We start from the raw sequence: 12301 nt of genomic DNA, 5'->3' as shown, positions 1-12301 counted from the left end.
ATAGCTAAAAATCAACTCCTTGATGTCTGTTTTATCTTGTGACAAAGTTTTAGATTTCAATTTTGCTTTATTTCAGAGAAATAATGATATAAAAACCACAAAATCCAACTCAAAACCAAGCAGTAATTGCACTTACCACCGTCTGCTTTGGATATATATTCTAATTTAAACATAAAAATAATAGAACTTATATGTTTATTTGAAAGATAAATTATTATCGAGATAGTGATGAAGTAAAAAAGTGAGCTAAAATTATATTAAGACTGAAATATAAAATGTCTTTATAATATTAAGTCTAAAATACGGACATCTTTGAATAGAGTTGTTAAACACTTTTAAATACATTTATAACAAAATCAATTTGAAAATGTTTATTCACTGAAAACACAATATAAAAGCAGAAAGAAGACGACAACATTGTAGTTACTGCACTCTGTTTGTGCATTACTATTAGAACCTTTTACAGCAAAACCAGAGTGCAGTAGCTACGTTTTTGGGGTCAAAGGTCAAATAAATCATCATGATTTTTGAGCATAGAAATGACATCATCAATACATGTAGAAATAAGTGTCATATCACTTATCTACATATAACCAATTTGGCTGGCCAGTAAAAACACGTTAAAAAACTTTAAAGCAGTTTTTCTCAGTTTTACCTTTTGCTAGTTACTGCAGTTAGACTTTGTTTAACTGCTATTTTAACACCATACAGAGGAAAGAAAGAAGTATCAACAAGAGATGGGAAATTACGACATTAACTAAATAATCTGTGAAATCCCTTTAGATGAAGTTACCACTGGAGGCAAACAAAAGCTCTTTCATCTAGCCATCACACATACACAGTCACTGCATAGATCGGGCAACCACAAAGCACCTACATGTGTTTAAGAGGGAAAAAAGTCATAAAAACAAATTCCAACATCTACATAATTAAATATAATCTCAGACAAGGACCTTAGTCTGAACTAAGGTCCTTGTCTGAGATTATATTTCGTTCGTACACTTTAGCAGTGGTCAAATTCAAGCATTTTTTAAGGACTTTCAAGGTCCATTTTCAAGCTTTTCCAGTATCTTACACCTGTTGTAAATTGCATGTTGTAGATGAGTACTTACATACTAAAAGGGGGAGATTTCACTGAACCATACCAACAGCGATAGTATTACACTTTTAGGAGGAACGGTCTTCATTTCAGATAGGCTACTCATTGTTTTTACATTGAACATGTGATTATCTATAGTCTATAGATGGATATAGTCAGATTGCAATAGAAATGCAGCAAGAATTTCAAGCATTTACAAGCACTTTATCCAAAATCCAAGCACTTTTTAAACCTTGAAAATACAACATTTTCAAGGATTTCAAGCACCCGTACAAACCCTGTTAATTGCGTGAGTCTTAACAGCAATGTCACCAATCTTTTTAAGCAAAAACCTAAAAAAAAACAACAACCACCGGACAAACCGACCTGAGGACAGAAAGGGTTCTCCACGTCAAGGTAGTACTCGCTCCGCATCTTCTCATAGCTTCCACCTGAACTCCTCAGGCCAAACATGATGGCGACTTTAGCCAAGTGCACCAGCATCCAGGAACCTTGTGCAGCATCCTCTGCCCGGCAGAACCCTGCCCGAGCTTCGCCGCCAACCCTGAGACCCACCCTTACTGGAAGTCACCCCCCCCCTGCTTCTCCTTGGTTCGTGCCCTGGGCACGCAGCGGCCAAGGCAGGCGTGTGAACTGTGAATGAGGCAGGCCGACCACACGGGCCAACAAGAGCACAGAGCTGCTCTTTAGTGGGGCTAACGCTAAGCGGCGGACAGCAGGTGGGTCACATGAATACCTCATTGAGAAAGAGTGAGAGAAGTTGGAGAGGAGGGGGGAGGGGAGGGGGGGAAGAGCAAGCAGAGAACTGAGGGGAGGAGGGGAGGAGGTGCAAAGGAGAAACAGCAGATGGAGAGTGACTGGGAGAGAGTTAGACGAAAGAATGGGAATAAGGCAAATAAAATAACAGCATCTAGAGGTGGAAATGGGGTGTGTGTGTGTGTGTGTGGGGGGGGGTGTTGGCGTGGAAACAGGTGGAGGTTGAGCCCCCCCCCCCGCTTTAATCTGTGCTGAATCAATACCCCACTGTAACAGCAGCTCCCAATCCTAGTCACTTGCCTCGCTGCCACCCTGCACGCCGCCACAAAGGGCCAAGTCACGTCATGTGACGGCCTCTTTCACACAAGGCTCAGAGGGAAAGGAGATCATATTCAGGGACAGGAGGGGGGGGGGGGGGCATGCAGGCTAAAGGTGAATGTTTCAGTGAGATCAGTGGGAATTAAACAGCTGAACTTTGCTATTTACTTCGCTAATGTTGTTCTGAAAGGACAACACTGGGTTGCTGAGCAGTAGAAATGCTGTGCTGGCGGTTTTTGATGAACCTGGTCTCACAGGAATCCATGAAATAGCCACGGATTTGCTTAACTCAAAATCCGTGGAATAGCCACGGAATCACTCAAATTTCCGTGAAACTGACATGGATTTCGCTACAATGCAAGTTATATCCCGTGGCTATTCCATGGATATTTTTTCCTATTGGTTTGTTCCAAGTCACGTGACTTTCAAGGTCCCGGCGGTCAGATCAAAAAACATGGCGGACAGTTCTCTCATTTTTAGTGAAAAAATCTATATTTTGACTTAGTTTCTGCATAAAAATGGATTTTGATCACATTTCTAGCGAGAAATATATGTTTTACTTTCTAAATCTTCACTCAGTGAATGTACATAATCACTTTGTATGTTGGAAGCCGTATAAAGTCTATGAGAAACAATATATCTTCCAAACAGCTTAGAAGGTCAATCTTGGTGTCAAAATCTACATTTCTGTTGAGAAAAATGTATATACTAGATCTGACATCAGATGAAAGTGTTAACTTGAAGAAATTTTGAGCAGTGTACATTGCAGCTAATCCTCACTCTCCTGTGAACACAGATTCCAAATATTTTCTTCTCAGGATTCCCTGCTGCAGCACTTGAAGACCTACCAGTCTGAGTGAAAATGAACATATCTATTTGATCAAATAATCATCTAGTGATATTCTCAATGGTTTTAAATGATTCCTTGACCCAGAAAATGTAGATTTTGACACCAAGATTGACCTTCTGAGTGGCTTGGAAGATATAGCATTTCTCATAGACTTTATATGGCTGCCATCTCCGATCCACAATCTTGATGAAGTGGCTCCTACTAAAATTTGAAACCTATAGTGATAGAGAGCATGAGGAAAAAAATTGGTGCCTTTGTCCGACGTGTCCCCTTTATTTAGCTAAGCTGCTTCACTATGATGATTGATCGGTGTAATATCTTATAAACAGGACGAGTGCTCACAAACAGTCTTCTTGTTTGTATTAAATCAATATCAATAGTCCACTTAGGGAATAATAGATCCTACTAAAGAGCTTTGGTAATAAATGCAATATAAAGGGGTTGAGTAGAGCCAGTTTCTTTCTTCATTTTGACTAGACTTTGATTTGAGTGAGAACCCTTTAGCAGAGCAAGTCAAGGCTGTTTTCTAGACAGAATTAACTGTCACAAAGAAGGCATTCAATTTGCGAAGAATGGAAAGAGTGATCTGAAAAACTGTTAAATATGCTTTTCAACAGAAATCTTCCTGCGTTTTTAATATGGGAATCAATGAGGCTGTTGGTGCATGTTGGTGGCGCATCTGTGCGTCCTACGCCCAAACTATAACTCTGACAGTTTTACCAGAGGATTGTGAGGGAGAAGACAAATTTTCCTACGTTTCTATGTATAAATTATTTCTGTAGAGGGGAATTTGCGGCCTGGAGCGCAGTTTTAGAATTTATTTTTTTGACAGTTTTTTCTCTCCCTCTACACTCTGGCGATGATGTCACACACTGTAACACGAACATTCCGTGCAATACACACCCATTATAATCTCAGAATTTCTCCAAAAATGATCATGGTCATTGAACAGGGATTGATAAAAAACGATATGACCTATCGAAATGTGGATTACTACACTGATACACAAGACTTGTGTCTACTGTTTAAAGTTTAAATGGAGTCTCTAGGTGAAATTACACCAGACACCAAACAGAAGAAACAGAAGAAATGTCCTGGCATTTAAAAAATTGGAATGATAAAAGGGAGCAGTTCTTTTATCTATACAGACGATACTTCACTAAAGAGCAGAAGAGGAGTATTTTTTTCTTCCAAAAGACGTGCAAAACGGTCATATTCTTCCTTATAACATTAAGAAAAGTGCACAGTTTGTCAGGTTTGAGATAGAAGAAGACATGGCTGTAGATTGAATGTTGCTACAGATGTATAGTAACATGTGGTCAAGTCATTTAGTGAAAGAGGGGAAGCAAAAAGCCTCTACAGACCAATCTTTATTGTCCTGTTTTCCTGTATATGCACAAATGTAGAGCACTCTGTGTTCTCGGATGTCTGTTTGGGCCTCAAAAGGGATGCTAATGTAAAAAAGGGTGCATATGGTTTAACCACATCTTCTGACTTTTACATATGAAACAAGTCTCGAATGCTTTTTATATCAGAAATAGGGGTTTCTTTCATCTTTTTTGCTTCAAAATAACATGGATGGTTCCTTAGCATGCACTTCGCAAAAAAAGTTCACTACTTTCATTGGAATTTGGATGTTTTACTCACATTTATAGCATCTGTGTCCTAGCATCTTATGTGGTACAAGGGAACTCATAATTTCTGCTTAGTTAGATCTTCAAATGAGGCATACTTTAATAGAAATTAAGTATATTGGCCATAGATCTCAAAAAGAAGTGTAAAACTTAATTTGATCATTTATACTTTATGCTTCATAAAACAGTCAGACTGGGTCAGTTTGGACCCGGGAGAACAAAAGTTGCATGTTTGACGTGAAGAAAATACGAGGATTGAGTCTTTTATATGTATACAGGTGCATCTCAATAAATTAGAATATCATAGAAAAGTGTATTTATGTCAAAAACTTAATTCAAAGAGTGGAAATAACACATTATATAGATCCATTACACACAGAATGAAACATTTCATGTCTAAATGTATTTAATTTATTCTTATTATAATGATTATGGCTTACAATTAATGAAGATCTAAAGTCCAGTTTCTCAAAAAAATGTGAATATTACAAAAGACCAATTTTAAAAAGTATGTTTAATATGGAAATGTTGGCCTCTGAAAAGTATGTCATCTATTCACTCAATACTCGGTTGGGACTATTTGACTTGAACTACTGGAAATGGACTTTTCCATCATTTTCTAATTTATTGAGATGCACCTGTATATGGACAGCAGATATAAATAGATCAGGGATGGGCAACTTAAATGCTGGAGGGGCCACGATTTTTCATCAACACTACCACAGGGCCACATATAGGACCGTGCACTTAACCAGATATGATGAAACTGCAATTTTAAATATGTTTACAGTGCAGTAACTTCACATATTTCATGCTCAAATGCATGCAGAACAGTATAAATAGGAATACAAAAGGCTTGAAGCAAATAAAAAATAACCACTTACTGTGGAACAACAGACCAACAGTAATTGCAAGAAGTAATTTTGTGCATTTTTAAGCTGCACTTTTAAGATTTCATGCTCAAATGCATGTAGTTGTACTGAGGGCCACTTCAAGTGAGGGTGCGGGCCGCATGCGGCCCCCGAGCCTCCAGTTGCCCATCCCTGAAATTGATCATATTGCTTTGAGTTATAACTGTTGCCTGGTGATGATGAAGGTGCATGTTTGGTTTTGATGAATGTCTGTGTGTTGACGTGCTGATAGCTTTACAGGCTGTCAGGTCACAACCTGAACCCAGAGAGAGTCAAGAGGCAGCTGAGGTGAAATATCTTACCTAATGGGTTTCAAACTCGCGGCCCGAGGGCCAATTGCGGCCTTCGTGACGATATGTTGTGGCCCTCACCTTGATATGAAAGTTTAATGAGTTTTATATGAATGGTACTTTACCATGTTGTGTGTGGAAGGTCCCTTTAATGACTAATTTTGGTAATTTTGTGTCTTTTTAAAATAATTTTGTGTCTTTTGTTAGTAATTTTGTGTCTTGTTTTTGGTAATTTTGTGTCTTTTATGGGTCATTTTGTGTCTTTTTTAAGTAATTTAGTGTTCTTTCAGTCATTTTGTGTCTTTTTTGTAATTTTGTGTCTTTTTTGGGTCATTTTGTGTCTTTTTTTGGTCATTTTGTGTCTTTTTTTGTAATTGTTTATTTTATGGGTCATTTTGTGTCTTTTTTTGTAATTTTGTGTCTTTTTTGGTAATTTTGTGTCTTTTTTGGTAATTCTGTGTCTTTTTTTGGTCATTTTGTGTCTTTTATGGGTCATTTTGTGTCTTTTTAAAAATAATTTTGTGTCTTTTTTTTGGTCATTTTGTGTCTTTTTTTGTAATTTCTTGACTTTTTTGTAATTTTGTGTCTTTTTTTGGTCATTTTGATACTGCCTCCAGCGGCCCCCGGGTAATTTGAGTTTGAGACCCCTGTCTTCCTGTCTTACATGGTCTCTCATACAGCCTTCAGTCAGTGACTTCATATGACCTGTAATAACCCCTGGCCTCCCTCTCACTCACTACTTATTTCTCACATTCGTTCTCCTTCTCACTTTACATCCCTCTCTCTCTCTCTCTCTGCCATTTCATCTCTTCTTCCCTTCACATTATTCTCTCTCCACATCATCTGTCCTTCTCTTCACTTTCTTCTCTCTCTCTCCATGTTTTTTCCCTTTGACTCTCTCTCTCCCTCTCTCTCTCTCCTTGTCCTTCTTTGACAGTCCTGATTTTAATCTGCGCTGCTCGTTTGTCTCACCTCTGTTTGTTTATCTGTCCTTCTCATCCCCCTCTTATCTTGTCAGTGTCCTCCACCATGTCTTTACCGTCTCACTCACTCTTTAATCTCTCCATATCTCCCTCCATCACTATCATTTGCTTCCTTTTGTCTTTTAGAAACATGAGCAAATTTCTTTGAACACAAACATCTCCGTCAGGAATTTGCATACTTGTTTTGGAGGATTGCAACTTATTACTGACTGTGTTTTTTGTTAATGATCTCTCTCTTTTTCCCCTGTTCTCCCTCTCTCTCTCTCTCTTTTCTCTCTTCCCTGGCGATCCATCACCCTTCACCATCTGGACCCCCCGTTCTCCTCTCTCCCTCTCCCTTTGTCTACCTGCTGATTCCAGTCTCGGCGAGTCGAGGCCAATCTGAGGACGTCTGCGCTCGGCAGAAAAAGGATGATGTCATCCCTGTTTCAGCGCCGGCGGGCAGAGCCTGGTGCTATCACACGGCTCAGATACGGAGGTTTACTCTCTCTGAGACAGGCAGCCTCAGCTACAGAGAGCTGTGTGAGGCTTAAACCTTTAATCCACAGCAACTTAAAAAATAGTTTGGAAACAGGAATGTTTGAGTTAGAACTCTTTGGTTAAATGAGTAGAGAACATGATACGATTATCCGTCTTTTTTTCTGCATACGTCATGGGTCTCAAACTCGCGGCCCGCGGGCCAATTGCGGCCCTAGTGTTGATATCTTGTGGCCCCCACTTTGATATGAAAGTTTAATGAGTTTTATATGAATGGCACTTTACCGTGTTGTGTGTGGAAGGTCCCTTTAATTACTCTTTTTGGTAATTTTATGTATTTTTTTGGTAATTTTGTGTCTTTTTGAATAATTTTGTGTCTTTTTTTGCCCATTTTGTTTCTATTTAAAGTAATTTAGTTTTTTTGGTAATTTTGTGTCTTTTTGAATAATTTTGTGTCTTTTTTTGCCCATTTTGTTTCTATTTAAAGTAATTTAGTGTTTTTCAGTCATTTTGTGTCTTTTTTTTTTTGTCATTTTGTGTCTTTTTTGGCCACTTTGTGTCTTTAATGGTCATTTTGTTTCTGTTTGTGGGTAATTTTGTGTCTTTTTTGGTAATGGGTTAGGGTTAGGGTAACATTTTGTTTCTTTTTAAAGTAATTTAGTCTTTTTCTGTCATTTTGTGTCTTTTATTTGTCATTTTGTGTCTTTTTTTGGTCATTTTGTGTCGGGATGGAAGCCTTTGGCCGTATCACCCAGGAGTGTTTGGATCCAGATAAAGGAGACCTGTGGTCAGTAAACGCCCCACACGGGGCCGGACTATCAGGGGTCCACGGTCTAAACAAGGACGATACGAGGACACAGACACGCGTCTTCTTCTTCTGTTCATGTTCTCTCGTGTCTGGTTTAAGACCTGACAGCAGAAGGGAGTCACAATTAAATCCACTGGGTCATGGATGGGTAAACACACACACACACACACACACACACACACACACACACACACACACACACACACACACACACACACACACACACACACACACACACACACACACACACACACACACACACACACACACACACACACACACACATTTACACGCACTCTTATACACAACACCACAACTACTTACTAGTTACTAGAGCTGGTTTCCATGACAACAGACAGGGAGGGAGGGAGAGAGAGAGAGGAAGAGAGACATGGAAGAAAAAAGAAAGAGAGAGAGAGAGAAAAGAGAGAATCCACCCCCTTCAACTCAGAATACAGAGTTAGATCTGAGAATGATGTATTATCAAGTGCAGGAGAGGAAGAAATAAAGGAGAGGGCGGAGGGAGGGGAGTGGTAATGTGAAGCGTAGTACAAGAGGAAGAAAACAAAAGGAGCGACAGAGGGACGGAGGTACGTTTGTAGAGACAGAGGCCGAAACTGGAGAGCAGAGACAAAGAGTGAAAGATGGACAGAATAAATAGGTAAAGGTGGCTCCACAAAGGCGAGACTGTCCTTCTTTTATTGGCGTTTTAAAGCACCAGTTTGTTCCATCAACATTCTCCCAGTGTGGAGACATTACATCACACCTAGACTCCAACCGCCACACTGTCTGACAGCTTTAAACAGAAAGAAACAAAGCAATGGCCCGTCTGTGCCCCCGTATGCTGCTATAGTGTAAATATACTAAACCAGCGGTTCCCAAACTTTTTTAGCCGTCCACCTCCTTCTATGTCCTAACAATGTTTTAGAGATGGATGTCGCTGCAAAGAAGCTACACATTATACAACATGGTCTCACAGAAATCTGTGAAATAGCCACGGATTTTGCTTAACTCAAAATCCGTGGAATAGCCACGGAATCACTCAAATTTCCGTGAAACTGACACGGATTCCGCTACAATGCAAGTTAATGACAGTCATATTTTTCTGGCGAGATCTTCACCACAAAGTGATTATGTACATTCACTGAGTGAATATTTAGAAAATAAAACATATATTTCTCGCTAGAAATGTGATCAAAATCCATTTTTATGCAGAAACTAAGTCAAAATATTATTTTTTTCACTAAAAATGAGAGAACTGTCCGCCATGTTTTTTGTTCTGACCGCCGGAACCTTGAAAGTCACGTGACTTGGAACAAACCAATAGGAAAAAATATCAATGGGATGGCCACGGGATATGACTGTCATTAACTTGCATTGTAGCCAAATCCGTGTCAGTTTCACGGAAATTTGAGTGATTCCGTGGCTATTCCACGGATTTTGAGTTAAGCGAATCCGTGGCTATTTCACAGATTTCTGTGAGACCAACCTAATGTGAAATGTGGTCACAGATATGGTGTTAATATGGCCAGAAAATGGGTTTTGCAGATCATTTTGATGTTGCAGTGAAGATTTCCTTTTGGATTCAAAGTCACTTCGGACTTTCTTTTCTCTCTTTTGTGACTGCTTATTTCTTTTATTAATAAATAACAGATTGTACATTTTTAATTTTTAACTTGAGTTGTAACAGGGTAGGCGTAATAAGCTATACTTCAGCCTTTTCACTCCAAATGTCTATTATCAATTTTCTTTCTCTGTTTACTTATTGTTTACTTTGATCAATGTTTTGCTCTTTTAATGACATGTATTGACCGAAATAAACAACGTATTAATTCTTGAGTTATGGCCAAAAATGTGTTTTGTGAGGTCACACTGTACTTGATCTTTCACTAACAAAATCATATCAGTTCATCCTTGAGTCAAAGCGGCCGTTTGTTAGCCTGGAAGCTGGAGAGAGAACTGCAGAGGGACATTTGTATTTCCAGACGGTCTGGCCCTCAGCGGGTATGAAAGGATGACTGACGTCCAGCGCAACTCATGAAACTCAGATCAAAGTGTGAAACTAGGGTCTGATCAAATACGAATAAAGATTCTGGTGCTGTGTTGCCTTTTTCTTGCCTCAAAGGTTTTCAGAAACACATTTTTAGTGTAATGGTTTAGCTGTAATTTGTTCCTGAAAGTTTCTGACCTGGCCGCAAATTTTGTCTTGCAGTAAAAAACAGAACAATCGCCACACCAACCTGCATTCAGTGTGACGTCACACACTTTGCATTTTCGAATGTTTATGATTTCCGAAATAGTTTTTTACATTTTTTTAACTTATTTAACATGGAACGTTCGTTAGCATGCTCTTCTTCATTGAAATTTGGATGTTTTATTCAAATTTATAGCATCTGTGGTACAAGGGAGCTCATCATTTTTATCTATTTATTAAAAAACAAGTGTTAGAACTTCAAATAAGATAAACTTTCATTCAAATTAACTATATTTGCCACAGCTCTTAAAAAAAAGTAAAACTTAACTTGATAATTTAAACTTTATGTTTCATAAACAGTCAGACTGGCTCCGTTTTGACCATGATGGACAAAAGTTGCATGTTCGACGTAAAAAAAAAAATTACAAGGATTAAGGCCTTCATATGTATAAATGCATCGCAGATATGAATAGATCATATTCATCAAAAATGAATAAAGATTCTGGAACTGCGTTGATTATTTCTTGCCTAAAAAAATTTCAGAAACACATTTTAGCGGTTTAGCTATAATTTGTTCCTGAAAGTTTCTGACCTGGCCGCCATTTTTGCCTTGCCGTAAAAACAGACCAAGCACCAACCTGAATGTCACTCAGTGTGACGTCACACACTTTCCTGCTCCGACTGAGTCACGTTTCGTTGCTCTGATTGATTGTAAGTCGGTGCAAGAGGCAATATTGTTTGCACCGGTTGATAAAACCCCTGGAAAACCAGTGCGATCAGAACACAAAAATCAGAAGGAGCTTTGTAAAAACTTACCAGTGAGGCTGATTTTATTGTGGCGAAGCGTCCCTGGTTCTTGTAGTTCTGGGCCTGGCTGCTCTTGTCAGAAGAAGACGGCCTCAGGCCTTGCCGGTGGTCTCTGTGGATCCCATCGTCCCAGTTGTACTGGTGGTCCTGTGTTAAAAAACACAAACAGACAACATGAAGAAATGCAAACTGAGCACAAGTTCTTTTTACCCTCTATGGTACGGTGTTGCAACATTTTTGGCCTGTCAGATTTCAACAATTTGAGTGAATTTAATACTTCAAAAAAGATGGAAGAATATAGGGAACCAATAGCAATGCTTTAATTTGTCACATGACCTCCAGGAGGCCATATTGAAACATTATTTTGCAGACTTTTTGCGCCACAAAAAAATCACTCAAGACATAATTTCCTGGCTCTATTCCATCTGGAAAAAATATATATTCCTACTAATAGGTGAGTAATCCTTCATTTATGATAGTTTCATACACTTAGACTGTTCAAGACATTCATTTCAATGGGTCGTTGGTTCAATGGTTCAATGTTTCCTACAGGCAACATTCAGACAAGAAACCGGTTAAAAAAGTTCCTTTTATAATGTTTTTAAATTTAAAATGTTATGTTTTGTACCCTGATGAAGCTACTGAATCTTTTACACATGTTCATTAAATAAATTACATTAAATTTAATTTTAAAATCTTTCTTTTTCACTTGTGCACCGTTATGGTACAATGTTGCCAACAAGCAACAAACCCCAAAAACTTAAAAAATAATAATAATAATTAAAAGAAAAAGAAAAATGTCTTCAGATTATGTTTATTTAGTCTAAGAAAGCGGTTAAAAAAGTTCCTTTTATAATGTTTTTAAATTTAAAATGTTATATATTGTACCCTGTTGAAGCTACTGAATTAAAAAAAAAATGTTTTATTAAATAAATTATGTTGAAATTAATTTTAAAAACTTTCTTTTTCACTTGTGCACCGTAATGGTACAATGTTGCCTACGGACAAAAAAACACAAAAACGTTTTAAAAAAATAAAATAAAAAGAATTATAAAATTTCTTCAGATTATGTTTATTTAGTCTATTTTTAGAAAAAAAAAACATTCCGAACATGTTTTTCCTAACTGGCATCATAATGCGTACCATAGAGTGTTATATAACATATATAATATAA

General features: G+C 38.1%; 1 protein-coding gene across 2 annotated transcripts in view; it reads right to left on the bottom strand.

Moving 5' to 3' along the window:
• Positions 1 to 12301, bottom strand: part of taok3a (TAO kinase 3a) — a 134896-nt gene that overhangs the window by 21171 nt on the left and 101424 nt on the right. For both annotated transcript variants that reach the window (XM_059336672.1, XM_059336673.1), the window contains exon 14: positions 11137 to 11274. In XM_059336672.1, coding sequence (XP_059192655.1) covers positions 11137 to 11274 — 138 coding nt within the window. The remainder of the gene's footprint in view (positions 1 to 11136; positions 11275 to 12301) is intronic.

The sequence above is a fragment of the Centropristis striata genome, chromosome 7 (genome assembly GCF_030273125.1).
Source record: "Centropristis striata isolate RG_2023a ecotype Rhode Island chromosome 7, C.striata_1.0, whole genome shotgun sequence".
Taxonomy (NCBI): Eukaryota; Metazoa; Chordata; class Actinopteri; order Perciformes; family Serranidae; genus Centropristis; species Centropristis striata.
Note: the sequence above shows the minus strand (reverse complement) of the source record. Positions and strands in the feature narration are given on the sequence as shown.